At 44.2% G+C, this 25,671-nt stretch overlaps 1 protein-coding gene across 4 annotated transcripts in view; it reads left to right on the top strand.

Moving 5' to 3' along the window:
- Positions 1-25,671, top strand: part of USP7 (ubiquitin specific peptidase 7) — a 70,340-nt gene that overhangs the window by 36,190 nt on the left and 8,479 nt on the right. For all 4 annotated transcript variants that reach the window (XM_031002701.3, XM_004057182.5, XM_063699989.1 and 1 more), the window contains 16 exons: positions 3,475-3,673; positions 5,628-5,766; positions 6,471-6,559; positions 7,776-7,884; positions 9,767-9,897; positions 10,376-10,430; positions 11,407-11,487; positions 11,588-11,678; positions 16,117-16,199; positions 18,514-18,623; positions 20,384-20,540; positions 21,638-21,782; positions 22,408-22,538; positions 23,586-23,720; positions 24,493-24,594; positions 24,788-24,893. In XM_031002701.3, coding sequence (XP_030858561.1) covers positions 3,475-3,673; positions 5,628-5,766; positions 6,471-6,559; positions 7,776-7,884; positions 9,767-9,897; positions 10,376-10,430; positions 11,407-11,487; positions 11,588-11,678; positions 16,117-16,199; positions 18,514-18,623; positions 20,384-20,540; positions 21,638-21,782; positions 22,408-22,538; positions 23,586-23,720; positions 24,493-24,594; positions 24,788-24,893 — 1,863 coding nt within the window. The remainder of the gene's footprint in view (positions 1-3,474; positions 3,674-5,627; positions 5,767-6,470; positions 6,560-7,775; positions 7,885-9,766; positions 9,898-10,375; positions 10,431-11,406; positions 11,488-11,587; positions 11,679-16,116; positions 16,200-18,513; positions 18,624-20,383; positions 20,541-21,637; positions 21,783-22,407; positions 22,539-23,585; positions 23,721-24,492; positions 24,595-24,787; positions 24,894-25,671) is intronic.

The raw sequence follows: 25,671 nt of genomic DNA, 5'->3' as shown, positions 1-25,671 counted from the left end.
GAGTTATCAAGAAATCTGGTTGAGGATTTGTGGTGACACCAGTTTGTAGAAGTTTGTTGCTCTGTCATTTACAGTAAAAAGAAGCACGCGGTAATGAAATGGTGGTCTGCTAATGTTAGTGGCATCCAGGCAGATTGGAGTCTTTGTGCATGAAGCGCTAATTTTGCAGCGAATGTGGGTGTCCTTGCTAATCCCTAGCATACTTGGAAGTTGCAAAAAATAGTACATAGGATCCAGTGTACTGTTAACTATTTTCTTGGGTAAAGATCTCCATCACTGAGTCTCATGTAATTCCTCGTAGGAGGACAATCTGGCTGGCCGTGTCTGTGAAAGCTGATTTCCAAGTCCACTTCTCCTTTTTATTGGCCCTCCTATCTTGACTTTTTTTGGAGACCAGAGTTTTTTGCTCTTGTTGCCCAGGCTGGAGTGCAATGGCATGATCTCAGCTCACTGCAGCCTCCACCTCCCAGGTTCAAGCGATTCTCCTGCCTGGACCTCCCAAGTAGCTGGGATTACAGGCGTGCACCACCACACCCAGCTAATTTTTTTATTTTTAGTAGACACGGGGTTTCACCATGTTGGGCAGGCTGGTCTCAAACTCCTGACCTGAGGTGATCCGCCCGCCTCTGCCTCCCAAAGTGCTGGGATTACAGGCGCGAACCACCGCGCCCGGCCGACCTTTTGTTTTTTAGTAAAATTTTCTTTTCTTTTCTTTTCTTTTTTTTTTTTTTTTTTTTTTGAGACGGAGTCTCGCTCTGTCGCCCAGGCTACAGTGGAGTGGCGGGATCTCAGCTTACTGCAAGCTGCGCCTCCCGGGTTCACACCATTCTCCTGCCTCAGCCTCCCTAGTAGCTGGGACTACAGGCGCCAGCCTCTGCACCCGGCTAATTTTTTGTAGTTTTGGTAGAGATGGAGTTTCACCGTGTTAGCCAGGGTGGTCTCGATTTCCTGACCTCGTGATCCGCCCGCCTCTGCCTCCCAAAGTGCTGGGATTACAGGAGTGAGCCACCGCACCTGGCCTAGTAAAAGTTTTCAATTATTCTGTTAGTATGAAGAGTTTTCAGGAAGTGAGGTGAAATTTTAATACACTCGAAGTGTCATCTAAACTTTGTGCTTGCAGATTTGATAAGTCTGTTCTAAGAAATGTGCCTTGAGTGTGAGGCTGAAATCGGGTGTGCAGTGCACTAATTGTGAACTAACCACTGTGTGTCAGGGCAGTGCCACACTCGGGGGCACAGACGGATGCGCGGTGGCCTCTGCGGGGCTGGGCAGCAGGTGGACCAAGTGCAAACTTCAGTTCTGAGTCTCACCATTGTTTGGGTCTTTTTAATGTTTAAGGAATACCTTGGAAAATTTATTGTATAGGGTGAAAGTTCCAAAAGCACTTACAATATGTATTGATTTTGTATACATAAAATCAAACCCTATAAAGAGCTGAATTATATAAAATAGATGGGTTGGAAAAGAGGCATGACCTTGTTTCTTTCAGCTTTTTAGGTCCTGCAGTGATTTTCCATTTGGTTGCTTCTGTGCAGTTCTGTATACATGGGCTTCATAAAGCGGGCAAGCTAGCAGTCTCATTTTGTTGAGGCCTGCGTTTTGTGTGTGTTATAGTAACTTCCAGGAGTGGAATTTTAAAAACCAGAATGAGGGTCACTGCACATAGTGTCTTGACAAATCTTGGATATTAAAATCCTCTATTGTCACTTTGTAAAACAGCCTCGGCGAACCTCCATTTCCTCACCTAAAATGTGGGAATTGACATCTGTCTCTTGTCTACCTTGCAGAACTTAACTCCTGATCAGCTGTGAATTGCATGATCCTAAAAGCACATGGCAAAACTTATTCCACCATGCCATTCTAGACGTTATTATCTTAAACAAGTTTCTTGCCTTTTAGTAGACATCTATCCTCAAAAGGATTAGGGGAATACCACTTGAAGAGGCTCAAATAAATAATTATTTTGGACAAGATGAGCCTCTTTCAGCTGCTCTTCCTTCCAAAGTTCCTGTGCTCAGCAGGGTTATGTGGAATAAAATAATTTGGGATGAAGAGTGTCTCAAAGAAGGTAGAAGTGCTTACCATCACACATGCTTTTGATATTTCAATACTACCCTCCCAGGAGGACTGATGGACATGTTTTCTTAAGACCAAACTCAGTCACAAACTTCAAGCAAATTCTGTTCCCTGAGAAGTGGCTGATGCTGAGAACTCAGTTGTTAGTGAACTTTGGAGTCTGAAGGGTTGTTGGATGACATGGTGACTGCCTTCAGGGGCCTGAAGATGAAGGATGGGAGGATGTTCTCAGGCACTCTTTACCCAAGCCTACAAGTCTCGTTTTGTGCCTTAGGAGCCTGGTGGTCAGGGATGTCAAAATAGCACCTGATTCTAGGCCGGGAACAGCCTTCCAGGCACTGCCTGTAGAGCTTGGCCCTTGGTGTGGCCCTGGGACTCCTGCCAGTCAGTGGGCTGTGTGCACACTATAATGAGATAGGTACAGAAAGTGAAAGGAAGTGTTTAGAAGCTTGTGTAGCATGTTGACTTTGCTGTGGCAATTTCATGATACTTTATAAAAGTATTGGTCAATAACAGATTGGTGTGGGTGCGGGAGGACTGTGCCTTCGCAGGAGTCGTTTGGGAAGCAGTAAGATGCTGCAGGGTTTGTCAAAGGTGATTGACCGATGGCCACATGCAAATGAATAGTCACTGTCATCAGTGAAAGATTGAATTTTAAATGGAGACCTTCAGTTGGACCTGTGCTAAGAGGCACTGTGTTGTCAGAAACTTAAATATCCTAAATCAGCCTTTGGTCTTGTTATCATTTAACAATTTATACTACTCATGTGGGAAAAAATACCAGTTCTTAAAAAAAAAAAAAATTATTCCCCCTAGGGTGTCCAGGCTAGTATTTCTGCAAAAATCGTGAACCAATGAGGTTACCATTTATTATTAGGCTACTGTTGTAGCCATTGTCTTTTCCTCTGAGCAGTGCTGAGCTTCTAGGGGAATGGCTGTTTCCCTGGCTCTCAAGTCCTGCCCGTGTGTTCTGTGCTCTGTAAAGTCAGCCCAAGTCCCATGTCGTGGTCTTTACCCCCAGAAGTCCTGTCCTTGAACAGATATGAGCCATGTCGTTCCTTCTCTCCAAGGTCTCTCCACTCACTTGGTGCCTGGGGTCCTTGGGAATTCAGCTTTAGTAAAGTAGACATTGTTCTCATGTGGAACCCAGTCTGACAGGGATGGCAAGTGTATGGTTAGCACTCTTGAGTTTTGGACTTCTTAAGGAAGAATTAATCCATTCAGAAACTGTATGTTATCTCAGTCTTAGGGTTTTAATAAATTGGAAGCAGTTTTTTCAAACTGTTAGATTTTAGCAGTTAAATCAGGATGTATAGAACAGTTTACTCCATGTCGATTAATGCTAGTGCTTTTGGTCAATGCACAGGCTCTGTGACTGATGATGGGTTTTTTTTGCAGACACTAGTTGGCGCTCCGAGGCAACCTTTCAGTTCACTGTGGAGCGCTTCAGCAGACTGAGTGAGTCGGTCCTTAGCCCTCCGTGTTTTGTGCGAAATCTGCCATGGAAGATTATGGTGATGCCACGCTTTTATCCAGACAGACCACACCAAAAAAGCGTAGGATTCTTTCTCCAGTGCAATGCTGAATCTGATTCCACGTAAGACAGTTTAAATGATGCAACTACAAACCCCCACATCGTTGTATTTCATTACTGGAAGCCAAATTTGATCAGCCTAGTGCAATTTTATCTTAAGTTCTTTGCTGCCTCTACATAGCCTTTTGATTTTAAATTAGATTAAGTACGTGTTTCTCTTTAAAACCCGCTGGTATATGTATAATATCCAAGCTAGAAAAGTATATTTTTATCTTGTAAGTGAAAAAAACTAAAAATAGTTTGTTAGAATCTACCAGCCCATGGAATCAGGGCCGGCCTGGATTAGCTGATCATTGAGCCACGAGGCTTAACTCTTACTCTGTCAGTAACTGAGCAGAAAATGGCAGCTGTCAGAGCCAGACATCCTTTCCATTGTGTGATAGCTAATTTGTATGGGTTGTTCAGAAAGAACAAGTGAAACATACTTTGTGAAGGATTTATACAACATGGCCCTCTGACTTGAGGAACATTTAAACATTCATGTATATTATGAAATGTCCAAAAATGGAGAAATCTTGATGGTCCTTCTATTTAGATGAATTAGAAAATTAATTCACCCTTTATCAAAAACCCAGTTGATTCTGGGAGTACGGACCAGTTTGTCAACCTGTCTGCAGATGGAACCAGGGGAAGCTGCTGACTTGGACTGCACCTGTCCTAGTCTCCCTGCCACGCCACAGAGTGGCCCTTTGGAACCCTCAGTAACATGTTCCCCAGAGTGAACTGACTCTGGCTGTTCTGTCAGATCCCCCAGGGAATAAAATTTACAGAGTCTCACTCTGTCGCCAGGCTGGAGTGCAGTGGCCTGATCTTGGCTCACCACAACCTCCACCTCCTGGGTTCAAGCGATTCTCCTGCCTCGGCGTCTCAAGTAGCTGGGACTATAGGCGTGTGCCACCACACCCAGCTAATTTTGTATTTTTCATAGAGACGGGGTTTCACCATGTTGGCCAGGCTGGTCTCGAACTCCTGACCTCAGGTGATCTGCCTGTCTCGGCCTGCCAAAGTGCTGGGATTACAGGCGTGAGCCAGCGCACCTGGCCGTACTTTCATTTTCTTTACTGTTTAAGGTAATTTTATGATGCAGCCAGGGCCTGTGGATGGTTAAAGTTGTCCTCTTCTGTTCACATTATGATGTGATCTGATGAGTATTTGGGCTAGGTTTGTTTTAGTCTAATGGACAACTTTAGCCTGAAGAGCACTTTGGAAAAGTAGTGAATGGTCCATACCCAGTGTCAGCGTCCCGAGCAAGCAGGAAGTGCTGTGGGAACAGCACTGTCCTACCCTTGTCCTGAAGAGTCAAACCATTTCAGGGCTCAGTTGCAGCATTGATTGATAAGGCCCCACTTTAATCGCAAACCTTAACTTTCTTTGGCTTAAGTGCTTTATGTGTGGTTTTTGAACCTGGATCTAGAGGCCCTTTTGTGGTCCACCCCACACTTGACTGCAGGTACAGTAGTTCTCTTGTGGTTGTAATTTTGTGCCTCATCAGTGAATTCGTCCATGCCGGGGCAGGACAGCAAGCTCTAAGGCCACAGAGCTCCCCGGTGCTGGTTTTTCCCCAGCATGTGCTGGAGGGCATCCTAGGAGAGCTCGAGAGGCATGGCACTGAAGGGCTGCAGGGGCAGGAGCAACGCTGAGAGGGGACCCCTATATCAGCAGTAGAAGCAGAGGTCAAAATTGTATAGATACAATTAAAGAAAATTTGTTTCAACTTCTGAGGAATTAAAAAATGAAACCATGAGTGAAATCACTACAGAATACACTGGGGGAGCCCCAAACACCCATTTCTCTATTAAAGGTAAAAATGCCTCCATCTTACCTTTCACCCCAACCCGAAAGGAGAGAGCAATGAAAACATAAATGGGAATTTTGGTGTGCTATGTTTACTGTCTTTAAAAATGTATAACATCTGGTAAATAATGTCAACTAAGGCTCAGATTATTCTTTTAAACAGGTCATGGTCTTGCCATGCACAAGCAGTGCTGAAGATAATAAATTACAGAGATGATGAAAAGTCGTTCAGTCGTCGTATTAGTCATTTGTTCTTCCATAAAGAAAATGATTGGGGATTTTCCAATTTTATGGCCTGGAGTGTAAGTAACAGTGTATTTAGTCTGAACAATTGGTGTATTACTGCTTGTTGTTCCCTTAACTTTTTGATTTTTCAAGTCCTTTATTCATTTTAGAGTCAGATTTTTACTTTCTAAATTGGACAAGTGTCTTTGAAAACATGTTTTCTCCTGTTTCGTACTTACGTTTTTAGCAGCTTTCTGGATTCACGTCTCACTTTTTAGTCAGACATTCAAAGGGAGTTCCCAGTGGGCTAAATTTCCTTTAAAAGACATAATGCTGTTTGAGGTCCTTTCATGATTCAGGCATAGTACTGAGTGGTTCCATGTGACTCCAGTAACTTCATTCAGTTCACTTTGGCTGCTTTTTGCAGAGGTGGTAACCAGTGGAACAATCTTAGGAATGTTACTTCTTATTATGCTAAGTCACTTATCATTGCATTCTCCAGCCCCTCCCCTGCTTAGAGGGGCACAGATTTCTCCTGTCCATGCCGTGGCACTGAGCCCCTGGGTACCTCTGGGATGCCTCTGAGGTGCCAAGCATTTGCTGTATTTGTTGTGAGACCACTGTTAAAAGAAAATTGAAACAGTCTAAAATTAGCAACAAATTTGGGATGTATTAAAAATATTTTCATCTCTATTAAGTACAGGGCACTAATGTAATTTGTCTCTTGGGAATAAAGTGTGTGTTCTTATTCAAGCTGGATATTCTTATTTATGTTTTATAGGAAGTGACCGATCCTGAGAAAGGATTTATAGATGATGACAAAGTTACCTTTGAAGTCTTTGTACAGGCGGATGCTCCCCATGGAGTTGCGTAAGTTTTTCTTTAATCGGGTGCTGTTAAAAATGTCTTTTGTGCTGCAGTGAAAGAAGCTTTAGCGTGCATGTAATAGAGATGCACATATTTAATCAGTAAGCCTCCTCTCTGCGCTTGGCCTGTGGCACACAGTCACACCTGCTTGACACTCGTTTAACAGATTGATTGAGCAGTTTCTATATGTTAGACCCTTGGAACATAAGTGTATAATCATGGCCAACTAGACAGCTGTGGTTTTCTGTTCCTAAAGAATGTACACTCAGCTGTCATAGAGGAGCTAAGACCAGTACATAAATACCCAGAGCAGAGATGCTCTGTTGTTACTTTGATGAGGGCAGGGAGGAAGTCCTCTCCGAGTGTGAGGAAGGGGGGATTGGGGGAAGAGGTGAGCATCACCGACAACTAACATGGTGAGCGAGGAGTAAAGAGGGGTGACAAGGCCGTTAGGTGTACTTGAGTGTTTCCAAGGCTGGGAGCTAACCCCTGGAGTGGCAAGGTGCTGGTGAATGGTACTGCGCAGTAGGTGTCTCCCCCAGCATTGGTCCCGCTTGGTGACGGTCGTGTGTTCAGGTCGTGGCATTGTGTACAGAGGGAGATGGGCGTGGAGGTGGGAGGATTGCTTTGCTTTCTGGCACCGTTCTCTGTGGCTTCCTTTTACTACTTGGGGTGGGGGTGGGAAGGAACGAGACACAGTTAATTCTGAGAATCTTATCTTGCTCCCAAACAACCACCAAAATCACAAAATAAAGCTCTGGGAGTTTAGAAGTCTGAGGTGAAACTTGGCGAATACACACTCCTGTTTCTTCTTGTGTGTGTGTGTCTACAGAAAAGATGAGTTTCAGCTTTTTCCATGTTGTGCTGACCTTGCGTGTGATAAGTGTAATTATGTAACCAAACTCTACCGTGAGGCATGTTGGGTATGAGCATGCAGGTCTCCGTTAAGTGTCTGTTGGTGCTGGGCTTGATCAGTGACAGGAGTGCCACTGTCAGCAGGCAGGTGCTTTGAGGGCTGTGCGAATGTGGGGGTTGCATTTGCACCAGTTCACACACTGGGGCAAGCAGAAGGGAATCGGTGACCAACGAAGGATGCTGTGTGTTAAGTGTTTCTGGCCTCGGTTTCCTTAAGGCTGACCTTGAGTCAGATTGCTTCACACACACTGCAGGAGCAATGGGGTATCTGCAAGATCCCCTCAACCTTGAACTGATCTTTCAGGTGGGATTCAAAGAAGCACACAGGCTACGTCGGCTTAAAGAATCAGGGAGCGACTTGTTACATGAACAGCCTGCTACAGACGTTATTTTTCACGAATCAGCTACGAAAGGTAAATGGATAGTGTTCCTCTCCTGCAGCCTTCCGCCCACCCTTTCCTCTTAGGTATACCAGAGCAAAGTCCTCTCAGCAAACATGCCGTCTCCCTCCTCTGGCCCTGTCTCCTTAGATGGCTGCTAGTTCATGCTGGGTTTTCATTCCCCAGTGCTGGGACACCTACTTTGTAACCTGCCTCAGTGATTCAGAGTTACCACCGCCAACCTTTTTCTTTATTGAGATGGAGTCTTGCTCTGTCGCCCAGGCTGGAGTGCAATGGTGTGACCTTTGCTCACTGCAGCCTCTGTCTCCTGGGTTCAAGTGATTCTCTGGCCTCAGCCTCCTGAGTAGCTGGGATTACAGGCACCCACCACCACGGCCAGCTAATTTTTATATTTTAGTAGAGGTGGGGTTTCACCATGTTGTCCAGGCTGGTCTCGAACTCCTGACCCCAGGCTATCCACCTGCCTCAGCTTCCCAAGGGGCTCAGATTATAGGCGTGAGCCACCATGACCTAATTTTACAGACTTGTGAAGGTATTTAGAAAAACAATCATATAATCATATATCCATTAACAGCAACATTTGCAAAGTTTTATATAAAAGCTGAGTTGAAAAGTCAATGCAACTTACTTTTATTGAAAATTTTAACAAAAAGAATAGACATACATTAAATCTAATATAGATGAGTCAGTTCTATTTTGAGAATTACTTGTGATTATTATGAAGCAGTACAGGAGATGGTTGTGGGGTACAGCAGTACAGCACTCCTGGTTGTGGGGTGGGCAGGGAGCTGGCTGGCTTGTCAGCCTTCAAAGCATGTTTGCACAGCCACCCAGACAGGTTGTCGTGATATATCCCAGGGACAGCTCAGTATGGGTAATTCTAGTCACATTTAAGTTTTTAATCAAATCTTTGGTTCACAAGTAATGGTAAGTTAAGAAATGGTGCTCCATGGCTGGGCGCAGTGGCTCATGCCTGTAATTCCAGCACTTTGGGAGGCCGAGGCGGGCGGATCATGAGGTCAGCAGATCGAGACCATCCTGGCTAACATGGTGAAACCCCGTCTCTAGTAAAAATACAAAAAAAATTATCTGGGCATGGCGGCGTGCACCTGTAATTCCAGCTACTGGGGAGGCTGAGGCAGGAGAATGGCGTGGACCTGAGAGGCGGAGATTGCAGTGAGCCAAGATCACGCCACTGCATTCCAGCCTGGGTGACAGAGCAAGACTCCGTCTCAAAACAAAACAAAACAAAACAAAAAAAGAAATGGTGCTCCAATAAGTAGGAAATAAAAGTAGTTCTCTGGGGGGTGATTTTGTTTTTTGTTTACTTCTTTCTGTATTATCTTTTTATCAAGAACATATGGGTGAGGCTGGGTGCGGTGGCTCTCGCCTATAATCCCAGCACTTTGGGAGGCCAAGGTAGGCAGATCCCCTGAGGTCAGGAGTTTCAGTCCAGTCTGGCCAAAATGGCGAAACCCCGTCTCTCCTGAAAATTCAGAAATTAGCCTGGCGTGGTGGTGCATGCCTGTAATTCCAGCTACTCGGGAGGGTGAGGCAGGAGAATTGCTTGAACCCAGGAGGCGGAGGTTGTAGTGAGCTGAGATTGCGCCACTGCACGTCAGCCTGGGCAACAGAGTGAGACTTCGTGTCACGTGGGTGGTGATTTTCAAAATTTATTTTTGCATTCTTACGTTTTCCAGTATCCCTAAAGACGTTCATGATTTTGTAAACTTTCCCACCAATTTGGGGATCGTTAAAAGCCCTAACAACAACCTTAGCCATTGTGTTATTAGAAATGATTTTTTTAAACATGAAGATTAAATTCTTACTGTTTTTTAAATTCCCCTGCATCTTCTCAGAGTAAAAATTCTTATTTCTTAATTAATTCTTTCAGGCTGTGTACATGATGCCAACCGAGGGGGATGATTCGTCTAAAAGTGTCCCTTTAGCATTACAAAGAGTGTTCTATGAATTACAGCACAGTGATAAACCTGTAGGAACAAAAAAGTTAACAAAGTCATTTGGGTATGTATTAGACATCTGCCTTTGCCATTCTGCTTCCTCTTTTTTTTTTTTTTTTTTTTTTTTTAGGACAAGTGAGTAGAGAATAGAAAAGTTAGTAGAGCATACTGTAGGCACTTAATTTAGGGAGGCTTGAGCATTTAATCGTGTCAGTGGTTTTATCGTTGTATTTTGTTTTATCTCTTTGGAAATAGACACTTTGTTGTAGAATTTTGCTTGAGAAAGAATTCACCGCTTAAGGTTTTTACTTTTCAACACAAGAACCTGTACTGCTTTCAGATTTATTACATTTTCTTGGAAACACCACTTCCCCAGCAGTAAATCTGTCTTTGAATTATGACTCCCAAAAGTAATCTTCACAGAAAAGGAATTTGAGAATAATAGCTGATTATCCAGTTTAGGTTTTCAATCTAAGTTACTTTTAATTTTCTCATTTGAAAGTTGAGCGTTTAAATGGAGATGTTTGTTTTATCTTTGAAAGGTGGGAAACTTTAGATAGCTTCATGCAACATGATGTTCAGGAGCTTTGTCGAGTGGTAAGTTTCAAGCAATACTTGTATATTTCTTACAATGAATATTTTGAAGCATGGTCAGAAGTTATTACCAAGTAAAACCTCAGACCTAATTCAGAAAATGCCCATCTTTGTTTAGGATCAGACTTAGGCTACAAAAAGGCAGCACCTGTCTAGTTTTAAAGGCTGGTAAGAGTTACTTGAATAGGGATTTGAAGGTGAAGTGAGGAAGCTTGAATTTTAATACTAGCAGGCAGTAGGCTTTTAATTTGTTAAATTGGTATATATACATGAGTTATTAATCCAGAAACCAAAGACTGGCTTTGTTGGCTGTCCCGTTGGTCCTGAGTCACGGTAGAGTGGTGACCTCTGTTCTTACTCCAGTGTCCAGACCCCTCCTGTGCAGCGAGGTTCTCATTGAGCAGACCTCAGCATGCGGTGATTACTCTCCCCGTGCCATCACTAATCACTAGCAAATCCTCATTCTTCCAGTTGTGATAAAAGACACAGAAGCACACACACACAACATGAAATGGCTGTTCAAGGTGATTGGCTGGGCAAGGTGTTTTTTTTTTTTTGCAGCACTAGCTGGATTGAATCCAGTTCATTAAATATCCATGGACAAACCAGTCAATCCTGTTGACAGGCTCAACCTCATTAATCTCTTGGTGTGGACCATTACGAGTTAAGTTTAGTGAACAATTTTACATGCTTTTCCACAGAGGTAAAAAATATAAAAATGCTTCTAAAGGCACTACAGATTACTAATTTATTCCAAAGGCTGTATAAAAGGTTAACCTCAACTGTTGCATGTAGAGATGTTTGTAAAAATCCAACCAAGAAAGAAGATATTGTATGTTTTTGATAATTGCATGCCAGAGGTCATATTTTTATAGTCTACAACTTCTTTGAACATTGATATTTCTAGTCAATTGTAAAATTACTGTATATATTACTAAGTACAAAAAAGTTTTTTTAAAGCCAAAACATTCTTTTTCAGTTGCTCGATAATGTGGAAAATAAGATGAAAGGCACCTGTGTAGAGGGCACCATACCCAAATTATTCCGCGGCAAAATGGTGGTATGTGGCTACCAGTTCTAAAAGATGATTTTTAAAGGTTTTAGAATGTGAATTTTTTGACTGTTACTAGTTAAACCACTTTTACTTTCCTTATTTGCAGTCCTATATCCAGTGTAAAGAAGTAGACTATCGGTCTGATAGAAGAGAAGATTATTATGATATCCAGCTAAGTATCAAAGGAAAGAAAAATAGTAAGTGTTGTGTGTATCTAATGGCATGATCTTTTGATGATTTCTATTGTGTTTTAATGTTTCATTTACACAAGTGATGTTTTTTTAAATAGTCTAAACACAGAGAATGGCTCAGATCTTAAGCAAACAGCTCACTGGGTGAACACAGGCTTGTCACCTCCACCCAGCTCTAGTGTTGGCCAGCACTCCCACAGCCCTTCCCAGCCACCACCTCCCTCTCCTCACAGGAAACCACCACGTGGACTTCTAACATTCTGGGTTAACTTTGCATGTTTTAGGTGTCTGTTTAAATAGAACCTTGTAGTAGGATGTATTTGTTTGTTTATTTTGCTGTTGTTTTTTGAGATAGGGTCTTCTTGTGCTGTACAGGCTGGGGTGCAACCATAGCTCACTGCAGCCTCGAACTCCAGGACTCAGGCGATCCTCCTGCTTCAGCTTCCCCAGTGGCTGGGAACACAGGCGTGTGCCGCCACACCCAGCTAATTTTTTTTTTTGGTTAAGAGATGGGGTCTTACTTTGTTGCTCAGGCTGGTCTTGAACTCCTGGGTTTAAGCAACCTTCCTGCCTTGGGCTCCCAGAGCACTGGAATTAGACATGAGCTGCCATGTCCAGCCTGTGTCTGATTCCTTTTGCTCAGCACATTCATGAGATACATCCACGCTGGGAGTAGTCATAGTTTGATCATTTTTGTTGGTTTATAATATTCCATTTTGAGAATATACCACAAAAATTTTGAAATCTTTCTTCTTTTGATTGATATTTGGGTTGGTCTCCATTTGAGGTGGTTAGGCATAAGGCATATTGACCATTCTTAATGCCTGTTTGCATTTGGAGGAAGAGGATTACTGGCCTGTAGGGTGTGCATATGTTCAGCTTGATGGATAAAGTTAGCAAGATTCCCAAAGTGGTTTATCAATTTCACAGTCATCAGCAAGGTGTCAGAGTTGCAGTTGCTCCACACCCACACTGGAGCTGTCAATTGCCAGACTTTGAAAGATTTTGGTGGGAGTATAGTGCTATCTGCATTTTAGTTTGTATTTCCTTGAAGATCAGTGAGGTTGTTCTTACCTTTTCAAATGCTTATTGGCAATTTGGATGTCTTCCTTTATAAAATGCTTGTTTAAATACTTGTTTAAATAGTATTGGCTTCTTCTTTTTCCTTAACTGATTTATAGTCACTCTTTTAAAGAAATATTTAAAGTAAGGGGGAGGATGGGTGTGGTCGCTCATGCCTGTAATTTCAGCACTTTGGGAGGCTGAGTCGGGAGGATTGCTTGAACTCAGGAGTTTGAGGCCAGCCTGGGCAACATAGTGAGACTCCATCTCTACAAAAAATACAAAAATTAGCTGGGCGTGGTGGCATGCACCTGTAGTCCCAGCTACTTGAGGCTGAGGTGGGAGGATAGCTTGAGCCCTGGAATTCAAGTCTCCAGCGAACCATGATTGTGCCACTGCACTCCAGCCTGGGCAGCAGAGCAAGTACCTCTCTCAAGAAAGTAAAATAAAATAAAAAGAGTGAGGAGGGGAAGTGCTTTTATGTTGACCCGCATATTTACAGCTTGCAATGCTCCTCCGTTTTTAATTTGGATGTGGATTCTCGTTAGGAATCATTTAGTGCAGGTCGGCTGAGATGAGTTTTTTCACCTTGCATGCCTAGAGAAAGATTTTATTTCATCTGCAGTTGTGAAAGACATTTTAACTAGGTGTAGACTTCTAGGTTGGCAGGTTCCTTCCTTCGGTCTGTTAGACGTTCCACCGTCTTCTTGCTCGCATCATTTCTGAGAAGTGGGCTGTAGTGTCCTTACTCTTTCTGTTCATCTGTTTCTCTGCCCCAAGCCCCCATATGCTTCGCTTCGCTTCACTTCTCTTCTCTCCTGTCTTCCCTCTTCTCTCCTCTTTTTGAGAGGGAGTCTCACTCTGTTGCCCAGGCTGGAGTGCAGTGGTGCGATCTCGGCTCACTGCAACCTCCACCTCCTGGGCTCAAGTGATTCTCCTGCCTCAGGCTCACAAGTAGCTGGGATTAGAGGCATGCGCCACCATGCCCAGCTAATTTTTGTATTTTCAGTAGAGATGGGGTTTCACCATGTTGACCAGGCTGGTCTCGAGTTCCTGACCTCAAGTGATCTGCCCACCTTGGCCTCCCAAGATTTTGGGATTACAGGTGTCAGCCACCGTGCCCGGCCTCCCATGTGCTTTTAAGGTTTTTTCCTTCTCACTGGTTTTCAGTTGTTTGATTCTGGCTGCCTGAGGTTACCCCCAGCCTCCAGATGTCCTAGTCTCCTTTCTCTGGGTTTTGTGCTGCGGTTTCTGTTGCTCTGTCTTGATGTTCACTAATTGCCTGCAGTGTCTAGTTCTCTGTGAATCCCATCCATGGTGTTTCATTTTCAAACTTTTTAAAATTTTTTTTATTTTTAGAAGTTTGACTTGGTTTTTTTTTTAATGAAAATCTTTATCTCTCCTTTTTTTTTCTATGTATTTATCAATTAATTATAATTATTTGGAGACCAGGTCTTGCTGTGTTAGGCCAGGCTAGTCTCGGAGGTCCTGTGCTCAAGCAGTCTGCCCGCCTTGGCCTCCCGAAGTGCTGGGACCATGCCCAGCCCTGTGTCTCTTCTTAGTATGCTTTTGCTTTCTTCTCCTTTGGACTTAAGTATAGTTGATAATACTCTTGCCTACTAATTCTGTCATCTGTGAGATTTCTGCATCTGTTTCTATTGAAGGATTGTTGTCTTCATCATGGGTGGTGGTTTCAGCTTCTTTGCATGCTTGGTAATGTTTATTTTCTTTTTTCTTTCTTTTTTTTTTTTTTGACATGGAGTCTCACTCTGTCGCCCCGGCTGGAGTGCAGTCGTGCAGTCTCAGCTCACTACAACCTTTGTCTCCTGGGTTCAAGCAATTCTCCTTTCAGCCTCCTGAGTAGCTGGGATTACAGGTGCCCACCACCACACCTAGCTAATTTTTGCATTTTTAGTAGAGATGGGGTTTCACCATGTTGGCCAGGGTGGTCTCGAACTCCTGACCTCAGGTGATCCACATGCCTCGGCCTCCCAAAGTGCTGGGATTACAGGCGTGAGCCACTGAGCCACTGCACTGGTTCACATGCTTGGTAACTTTTTTATTGAACAGCAGGCATGGTGGTTTTTATCTTGCTGGGTGTTAGATATTCCTAACCTTTGCTCTTATGCACAAATAAGTGACTTGTAAGTCATTTGCTTCCTTTGAGGCTTGTTTTTAAGCCTTGCTAGGTGGGAGAACAGGTTTTACTTGAGGGATAACCTGTCCCCACATCCTTTCAGTTGTTAGCTGAGTCTCCCAGGTGTTCAGCGGTTTTTCCACGGTGGCTGGTGGGAACACAGACTTCCCAGCCTGTCATGAGCTCTGAAGGTTGTTCCCCCCAATCCTCATCCTCTTGCTGGTTCTTTTCCTTGCCCCAGGTAATTTCCTCGAGTTCACTGATCAGTTCTCACTGACAGCTTCGGAAGAAACTGCACATCCCCAGATCTCGCTTTCTGGGCAGCATTCTGCTTTAGGCTACTCTGCCCAGCAGGTTCCCGCTCCCTTGAGCTCCTCTCATTCTCACTTCTTGGCTCTGTCTGGGTTTGCCTTCTCCGGGCTGCAGCCTGTAAACTTTCAGCAGAGCTGGGCCCATCACGGGGCTCTCATTTGTCCCTTCAGGGATCCCTGTCCTGTACCGCATGTGTCCGGAGCATGACAGCGCTGTTTTCAGTGTTGTGCAGTTTCATTTTTCCTTCATGACCGGAGCAGGACGAGCTCTCCATACACTCTGGATATACAATTCCGTGTTGGATTGAGAGCTTGTCCCTCAGCATGTGGCTCGTCCTTTCACTCTTAATGTTACCATTCTTAATTTTAGGGAAATAGTGTGTCCTTGTTTGCTTTTTATGTCCTAAAAAATTGTTACCTTTTACTATTTTGCCTTTTCCATTTATCTGCAATCCACCTGGAACAGGTGGGGGTGGGGAGATGTCAGGACCAACTTCCACCCAACCCCGTGTTGACCTCTGAGGAAATCGAGGTTTTCCTTGTCGTTCTGCCACATCAGCCAGCCATTCACATTTGTGCATCTCTGCTTTTGAGACCAAGGGGTTGTCCACACTGCCCATTTCCAAGCTGTCTTCATAATCATAGCTTTACAGTATGTGCTTTGTTCGAATAACAGTAAAACCTTAACTGTTACCTCCATATTCTCATTTTAATGTCCTTAAGAAAGATACCGATGACCTTTGGCCAATGAGCAAAGGTGCTAACAGCACATTCACCTACAGTCTTGGCTACAGGGGGAGAGTTACTGTTCTTAATTAGTGTTGTTTACCTTCTCTGCTAATCCTAAATATGCTGATTTAAATAACTTATACTTGGGTTGGCTATATTATAAATGAAGCTTTAGCACTTGACTTTTCTCTCTCTCTCTTTAAAGTATTTGAATCATTTGTGGATTATGTGGCAGTAGAACAGCTCGATGGGGACAATAAATACGACGCTGGGGAACATGGCTTACAGGTAAATTGAGTGTTTTGTGCTAGTGTTCTGTTGTAGCTTTCTTCTTTATTTTCAATTCTTCTAATTGCTAAATAAAAAATTGCTTGTGCCTTTTCATGTGTTTCTGGTATTTAGAGTATACAAGGATTCTGTTTCTTGGATAATCGAATGGGGAGGGAGAGGGGGATGTTGGGAGATGGGAGTGCAGCTGGTTTATCCTGTAGAAGCACATCCAGCAGTCCGGAGGGTCTTGTGCGGTTTTAGGCATCTTGTCCTTTCCCTGTTCCTCACCTTACTGGTGTCACTGCTCCAGTTTTCCCTCAGTTTCTCCTGGTCACAAGTGGGATTTCTTAGTAAGTTGGACTGTGTTTAGGTTGTGTTGCTTTATTTTTAAATGTATTTTTAATGAATTTAGTTTTCTGAGGATCACGACTTTAGAATGAGTAGTGTGTTCTCTAGGGTTGTGGCCCCCAGGTTTCTGGGCATCTGACAGAGCAGTGAGCTTGGTGGGCGACCAGGTGGCCAGCCCCCGCTTGGATGAAGGGAAATGGGCTGTTCCTGGCTGCTGGTCTGGCTGGTCTGTTGGATCTGCAGTGTCCTCATGGATCCAGTGATCCAGGGTCTGTTTTGTAATCTTATAACCTTGACTCATTGACTCAACTAATTTATAATTAAAAATGTCAGTCTGGCCTGTGCTTACAAAGCCTGCCAATGTATAGTTCATGGTGCCTGTGTACCCATTTTGTAGTCAGCTGTCAGCTCCAAATGTACTCTTCTGCTAGGTCGGTCCAGTTGGACTGAGGGACTGAGGTATAGATCAGAACGTTGCTTTTTTTTTTTTTTTTTTTTTTTGAGACGGAGACTCGCTCTGTTCCCCAGGCTAGAGTGCAGTGGCGTGATCTCCACTCACTGCAACCTCTGCCTCCCGGGTTCAAGTGATTCTTCTACCTCAGCCTCCCAAGTAGCTGGGACTACAGGCGCCCGCCACTACGCCCAACTAATTTTTGTATTTTTAGTAGAGTTGGGGTTTCACCATATTGGCCAGGCTGGTCTCGAACCCCTGACCTTGTGATCCGCCTGCCTCAGCCTCCCAAAGTGCTGGGATTACAGGCGTGAGCCACTCGCTCATCCAGAAAGTTGCTTTTTAATGAGAACTTTGGCAGCTTGGTGTGATGAAGAAATATTCTGATCTGTTCACGAGAATTATTGTTCTCTATTCTGGATGTTTTAGGGTCTGGTTGAGCAATATGTATTTGAGTCAAAGCCTCAGTGGACAGTGGTGGAGACAGAATCCTTTTATCTTTCAGACTGTATTAAAAACAGGCCCTTCCCCACTGTGGAGTGGGGTTCTGAGGTCTGTTTTTGTCTTTCCTGAGATAGCTCTGTCTTCTTAAATGAGCTCGTGTACACCAAAGAACCTTGGCATATGGGTGTGCCTTGTCATGGTCCCCAGTTCCTCCAGGTCTCTCGCTGGCTGCTGGGCAGGTGGATTTCCAGCCAGAAGGAAGGTCTGCATTGGAAATAGAGCTGTGAGTCAGACATGCAGTGAGGGCCCCTGACCGCCTGGCCGTGGTCGAGATAGGCAAAGCCTGATTTTACTGAGGAACAAAGAGCTGGCCAAGATGGAGCAGTGATAGAGCAGGGCAAGAGCTTAGAGTCCGGTGTCCCCATAGAAGGCTTGTTGAGAAGTTGGGGTGTCCTGTCCCACAGAGTCTGGCAGTCAGCTGGGGAAGGGCCTTGCTGACACTGAATCAGAACATTTTCTTAGAAGTGGGATTGAACCATAAGCACTAAGGGCGTGCCCTGTGATATATGGGTTCTTATGCAAACATCAAAGAGCCCAAGGAAAGGAAGCTTATAATCCTGCCGACCCATCACTGTGTTCATTGCTGCTTGTTCTGTTTGGGCATTTCATAAGCATACCTAATCTTGGGTAATTGTAACCAGAGTTTTCTGATTTTCCATTTAATGATTTTTCTGTGCTTCTCCATAATTTGCACAGTGTTTAATGACTGTATAACACAGCAGCAAATGACTGTCTAAATTTCCTTAACCATTTCTTCCCTGATTGCTGGGCATCGAGTTAGAATATAATCCAAGGTAAGAGAATCTCTCACAGTCAGTGCTGGTGCAGCATTATTTTAATAAACAAAGAGACCCATAAACAGACCTAAAGAAAACATTTCAAAGATGCCCTAAATGGACACCTAAACTTCCCTGCCTTTGTCTCCAGAGTCCCCAGACATGTTCCAATCTTGCTGAACCGCTGTTGCTTTCATTGCTTCCAGGAGTAAGTAGAGGCTAACTACCTTTGCATTTGTTTTTCAATGTTTAGGAAGCAGAGAAAGGTGTGAAATTCCTAACATTGCCACCAGTGTTACATCTACAACTGATGAGATTTATGTATGACCCTCAGACGGACCAAAATATCAAGATCAATGATAGGTAATCTATAGTGGGATATAAAGTTAAGATTTCATCATCATGCTGGTCTAGGGGGTTAGTCTCAGTGCTTTCCTCAGTCTTTATATTTTCAGTCCCACATCTGATTTATTTAGATTTTCCTTCTACCTCTGTGTGCCAAGAGCCGCAGTGTTAAAGGAATGATTTTATGTCAAGTTTCAGAGGTCAACCTCTGCCGAGTCCATTTCCCCTCTCAGGATGCTTTGCCCAGTCCCAGCCCTGCTCTCAGCTATGGCTGATTTAAGTCCACAAGGATGGGGCTGTTTCTGCTTCACAGCTCTTGCATTCACAGGATTTCTAATAAATTTAATTTTGACCGATTATAAATGTTATTTCAGAGGGGACTTTTAGTGTATTCGTTTAAATAGGATTTTCCAATATTTTGTTGTCTCTCAGTTGGCGTCAACTTTTAGAATGTGCTAGAGTTTTCAAGAATGCTAAAGTAGTTGTTTGTATGCCAGTTACAAGTAGTTATTTTATTTTTATTTACTTTGTTTTATTATGTTTTTGAGACAGAGTCTTGCTGTGTCGCCCAGGCTGGAGTGCAGTGGCATGATCATGGCTCACTGCAGCCTTGAACTGCTGGGCTCAAGCTGTTCTCCTGCCTCAGCCTTCCAAGTACCTGGCTAATTTTTCTATTTTTAGTAGAGACAGGGTTTCAGTATGCTGGCCAGACTGGTCTCAAGTGATCTGCCGGCCTCAGCCTCCCAAAGTGCTGGGATTACTGGCGTGAACCACCACACCTGGCCACAAGTAGTTTTTTAGGTTGTTAAAATACTAGATGCAGGAGTGACAATGTGCACTACCTTATCTGATTTAGAATACAGTATTTTTATCCTGATTAGTTTGAGCACCAGCTTTGTGTGGAATATAGGTTGGTCATTCAGCCTTCAGGTTTAAGGGAGAGTGTAATCAAATCACTTTACTTGCCACCAGCTGAGCCTTTGGTCACCCATTCGCAGTCTTTACCGTGGTCAGAAACTGTCTCAGCCAGAACTCACAAACTGGCAGCCTTCAGACCAATTCCAACCTGTTGGTATGTTTCTTTGGATCCTCACTTTGTTTTTATTTTTGTTGGAGCCAGTGGCAAACATTTTTTAAATTGTGAGATTTCACATAAATGTTCAGATTTGGGCATCGTTTAGGAATCAGAAGATTTGGCAACTTGAGGCCACCATTCCCGAAGGCCGCAGGGGCTGTGAGCTGAGTGGTGGCTGCTTCGCAGGCCAGGTGCATGCTGTGCTTGAGACCAGCCCCCACCCGTCTAACTTGCCTTCCTGCCTCTGTTAATTTTGCAACACTGATGGTGAAATTTGGTCAAGTAAATCAAAATTTGTAGAGCCAGTTAAAACTAAGTCAATTTCAGGATGTCTGTAGAATATTAAAACTAAGTCAATATTCAGAGTGGGAAATATTTTTACATGTCTTTCTGAATTTGATTTTTCATGTTTCTCAGTTTGCAGATATCCTTAGTAGTCTTAACCTCTCGACCTTCAGAATCATTTCTTGATATATTTGGAATTCCCCCACCCTAAATTATTCATAGTGTATATTTATGTTGACTAGGAATAATTATTTCTATCAAGTACGGATTACGTTATGTACTTCATAGGCCTTCCCAAGGCAATTCATGCTTATCCTATTAAAGATGAGCCAGTACATTAAATGGCCTTACTTATTGTAAAGTGTGATATTTTTTGTGTAAATTAATACTGAATTTCTTTTAAAATGTTTTCTGATAGGTTTGAATTCCCAGAGCAGTTACCACTTGATGAATTTTTGCAAAAAACAGATCCTAAGGACCCTGCAAATTATATTCTTCATGCAGTCCTGGTTCATAGTGGAGATAATCATGGTGGACATTATGTGGTTTATCTAAACCCCAAAGGGGATGGCAAAGTAAGTGGTGGGACCCAGGGCTGAATGCGAGCTCATCAGAAAGTTAACACTGAAGCTCTGCTTCAGCCTGTTCTGGTTCCTACTCGGAACCTTGTCAGGGACCCCTAACTGATCTGTGTATTCTCTGGCTGCTAAATGCTGTTTTCCCATCCATTTAATTGCTGAGATTTGAAGGTAAATAGTAAATTAGCATTTGTGCTTCTCTTTGTTAGTAATCAATGTTGGGCCCTACAGAATCCCTTATATGTCATATGAGACACTTATATTTTCTTCTGAATGCTCGTGGGATAATTACCCATGCCGTGGGCCCAGTCGGGGAGGCTGGCTGGTCGCATGTCCCTCTGCGTGCCCCCCTGGTCCTACCTTGTTTCTTCTCATGGGGATCTCATGCAGTCTTCACCACCACTCTTGGGAGTGTAGAGGGCGCCATACTCATTTGGCAGATAAGGGTCTTGGAATCTACGCCCAAGACCACAGGGCCAGCGCCCAGCTCCTGCCAAGGGGATTTGGTGGAGGGACCCGACAGCACGAGAGAACAGTGAAGAGTGCCTGTAGCAGCAGCGTTCGTCACTGTTTAATATGGCTGCATCCACAACGCAGATGGGAAGATAACTGTTAGGAACATGCTATGCTGACTTCAGTCTGGCCCTTAACTTGCTTCCATAAAATGCCATGGGATAGGATAAAACAGCTCATTTAATTTTATAACTAAAGGATAAAATTTGAACTCTCGTTTGGTGTGCTCAGTATGGCCTTTTTAATTCTGTAAAGAGTTGGTAGTGTCAGTAGATTGAATGTAAGTGGAAAATGGGCTATTTGAGTAGATTATAAAAATTGCCATTGGGCGAATGGTAGCAGTGCCCACAGAATGTTGAATGGGGACTGCGAAGGTCCTGGTGAGCTGTATGAGCGGATGCCTGAGGTGCTGCCTGCCTAGCACACCGTCCGATTGTGTGCCTGTATAAGTACACACATGGATATTTTTTCAACTAGGGGCATACCTAGAAGTTCACACATTTTAGAACAACGCTGCCTTCTAGTGTTGGGTACTTGTCACAGTGCTTGATCACTGCTGATGTGTGTTGTTTTCCTTGCAGTGGTGTAAATTTGATGACGACGTGGTGTCAAGGTGTACTAAAGAGGAAGCAATTGAGCACAATTATGGGGGTCACGATGACGACCTGTCTGTTCGACACTGCACTAATGCTTACATGTTAGTTTATATCAGGGAATCAAAACTGAGTGAGTAGTGTTCACTTTTGTTCTGTTCTTTACTGTGGTGGACTTGGACATTTGTACCATGCATCCCCAATATCCTTTTCTGTCCAAACACATTTTATGCTTATTCCACTGTATTCACAGCAGCCCAGAAATGAGCAGGGTTGGGCTTGCGCGTTTCGATGCAGACTCATGGTACCAAGTAATTTCATGTTAATGGATTATTTTATTTTATTTTATTTTTTTGAGACGGAGTCTTACTCTTGCCCAGGCTGGAGTGCAGTGGCGCGATCTCGGCTCACTGCAAGCCTCACCTCCCGGGTTCTCGCCACTCTCCTGCCTCAGCCTCCCAAGTAGCTGGGACTACAGGCGTCTGCCACCATGCCTGGCTAATTTTTTGTATTTTATTTTATTTTATTTATTTATTTTTTTTAGTAGTAGAGATGGGGTTTCACCATGTTAGCCAAGATGGTCTTGATTTCCTGACCTCGTGATCGGCCCGCCTCAGCCTCCCAAAGTGCTGGGATTACAGGCGTAAGCCACCACGCCGGCCTAATAGATTATTTTATTAATGATGACCTAGAATCGGGAGCTTCTAAGAGGGGAAAGTCCATCTGCAGGGGTCAAAGAGGATGCCTTTGTCCTGCAGGTGAAGTTTTACAGGCGGTCACCGACCATGATATTCCTCAGCAGTTGGTGGAGCGATTACAAGAAGAGAAAAGGATCGAGGCTCAGAAGCGGAAGGAGCGGCAGGAAGCCCATCTCTATATGCAAGTGCAGGTCAGCCCCCGCCCTTCTGGGACTCCCAGGTCACCATGCAGCCGGGCACCCATCTCTATACACAAGTGCAGGTCAGCCCCCACCCCTCTGGGACTCCCAGGTCACCATGCAGCAGGGCATCCATCTCTGTACGCAAATGCAGGTCAGTCCCCGCTCCTCTGGGACCCTTGGGTCACTGCACAGCAGGGCAGCTGCCCAGAGAGAAGCTGCTCCACGTGCTCTCCTGAGCTTGGTCTCAGTCCCAGAGTAGTTCCTGATATACAAACCGGGACTGTTGTGCCTTGAGCTGCCCTGGGCAGCTGCCTGAGTATTTGTAACACCTGGCCCTGTTGGTAGCGGGCAGAGCCAGTTCAGGAGTAAAGACTTGGTTGTCAGAAGTCAGGCCACCAGACAGAGTAGTGATTAAGTGCACGTCAGGTTGCTTCAAAAATTACTGAGGGGGTTGGAGAAAGGGAGGAGGTCATCTCATCGTTGGCTGTCTAGCTAGGTCCAATTTATAGGTGAGTTAAGTTATTGCAGTGAAACACAGTCTCATTTTCTTTTTTCTTTTCTTTTTTTTTTTTTTTTTTGAGACAGAGTTTCACTCTTGTTGCCCAGGCTTGAGTGCAGTGGCGCGATCTCTGCTCACCTCAACCTCTGCCTCCCGGATTCAAGTGATTCTCCTGCCTCAGCCTTCCTAGTAGCTGGGATTACAGGCATGTGCCACCACACCCAGCTAATTTTGTATTTTTAGTAGAGACAGGGTTTCTCTATGTTGGTCAGGCTGGTCTCAGAACTCCTGACCTCAGGTGATCCGCCCGCCTTGGCCTCCCAAAGTGCCGAGATTACAGGCATGAGCCACCGTGCCCTGCCCACAGCCTCCTTTTCTAAATAAATACCTGATTTAGGTTTTGGTCATTTTCTGCGGTTTTTCTTCATTGGTCTTCTGAAGAAGTTTCTTTGGAACAAAAAATGAGTTTTCAGCATTTTAGTGTTTAAATGTGTTCAGTGTGGACTCATTTTTTGTCAGTTGTCAAGTCTTTTCTGTGTTTTCATACATATTTTCAGATAGTCGCAGAGGACCAGTTTTGTGGCCACCAAGGAAATGACATGTACGATGAAGAAAAAGTGAAATACACTGTGTTCAAAGTATTGAAGAACTCCTCGCTTGCTGAGTTTGTTCAGAGCCTCTCTCAGACCATGGTACGTACCGGTTCCGTGGACATACCCCACCCTGGCTCCCAACGTCCACCTTCCTTCCGTGTCACTAGAAAATACTGATTGCCTTTGGGGGTAGGTGCTGTGTCCAGCCACTGCCTAACAGTGAGGAGTGTGACCCAGGAACATTTCCTGCCTGAGAAAGTGCAAGAAAACCATTGAGCCCCTGACTCCTGCACAGGGGAACCCACAGGATTTTGCAGACATGTTTTCACCCCTTTTCCTCATCTCCCACTCCACTCCCTGCACCCCCACCCCCTCTTTATTTTTGTAAATGGGCATTCGATCCTGAAGGATAAGTCACAGTTGTCCAAATCAACTGGGGAAGAATTAGAATTCTTTTTCTTACAGTCACAGTCTTTTTTCTTTTTTTTTGAGACAGAGTTTCACTCTTGTTGCCCAGTGGCGCGATCTTGGCTCACTGCAACCTCCGCCTTTTGGTTTCAAGCAATTCTCCTGCCTCAGCCTCCCAAGTAGCTGGGATTACAGGCGCCCGCCACCAGGCCCAGCTGATTTTTGTATCTGTAGTAGAGACGAGAGTTCACCATGTTGGCCAGGCTGGTCTTGAACTCCCGACCTCGTGATCCACCCGCCTCGGCCTCCGAAAGTGCTGGGATTACAGGCGAGAGTCACAGCACCTGGCCTACGATCACAGTCTTAACATTGACTACATATGTATATACATATGTGTGTGTAATACAGAGGACTAAAATATGAGCGTGTTTTTATTTTAATCTACTCTTAATATTTTTTTCAGGGATTTCCACAAGATCAAATTCGATTGTGGCCCATGCAAGCAAGGAGTAATGGAACAAAACGACCAGCAATGTTAGATAATGAAGCCGACGGCAATAAAACAGTAAATATTGTTAATAGCGTATCTGGTTTGGAACCGTGCAGAAGGCGTTAGTCCTCTGCACTTAGTGCAGCTTGTTTCCCTTTTGGTCCACTTAACTAGAATTGGACGTTTTCTTCAATACTTGACTGTAGTTTTTCGCTCTGTCACCTAAGCCATTAGACTCTTCTAAAATCAGCGTCTCTTTTGGAAATAGATGATTGAGCTCAGTGATAATGAAAACCCTTGGACAATATTCCTGGAAACAGTTGATCCCGAGCTGGCTGCTAGTGGAGCGACCTTACCCAAGTTTGATAAAGATCGTAAGTGCCCACGAGACGCCTGCCTGCACTTAGAGCAGTAGCGTTGGATTCCTGGATTGTTGTTCTAAACACACAGGGTTAAGCCTTCTTCCCTTGCAGAAAGATCTGTTGATCAATTCCACAAAAGCTCACTAGACTTCCTGATGAAGTCAAATAAGACTGACTTGGCTGCGAGTTTCCTGTGAGGCCCGGAGACAGTAGCAGCCACGTGGGGCCGTCCTGTTGTGTCTTCAGTCTCAGCTGCTGTGCTGTGCTAATCACGTTGGTCAGATCGTAAAGAGCAGGGTTGCAAACGTTGTCTGTCAGGGACCAGATAGGCAATATCTCAGGCGTTTCAGGCCTTTCTGTCTGTACTAAGGCGGCCACAAAGAATATATAAATGAACGGGCTGGCTGTCTTCCAGTACAACTTTATCGACAAAACAGGTGGATCGGAATTTGCTGACCCTTGCTATAAAATGACAGACTTTTATTGCTGTGAGTGGTCACTTCTGGCAAAGACACAAGACCATGCGCAATCTTCCCGTGGCAACGCTCTTCCAGCCAGTCAGTCCAGGTCTCAGAACTAGGAATTCTAAGTTTGCTGCACTCAGTACCGTCTTGACTGTCTAAATGTAGTGGGTTTCCATGGGTCTGATGTTTGGAAACTCAGCGGTAATAGCCTCAGCTTCGTGAATAAGCCACATCTGAAGTAACTTTTAGGTACCTTAAGCTGTCATTTCACTTGTCATTGAGCTATTCAGCTTACTGGTTTTTTTTGTTTTTTTGTTTTTTAAGCA

This window comes from Gorilla gorilla, chromosome 18 (assembly GCF_029281585.2).
Source record: "Gorilla gorilla gorilla isolate KB3781 chromosome 18, NHGRI_mGorGor1-v2.1_pri, whole genome shotgun sequence".
Classification (NCBI taxonomy): domain Eukaryota; kingdom Metazoa; phylum Chordata; class Mammalia; order Primates; family Hominidae; genus Gorilla; species Gorilla gorilla.
This window is presented reverse-complemented; position numbering and strand designations above follow the sequence as displayed.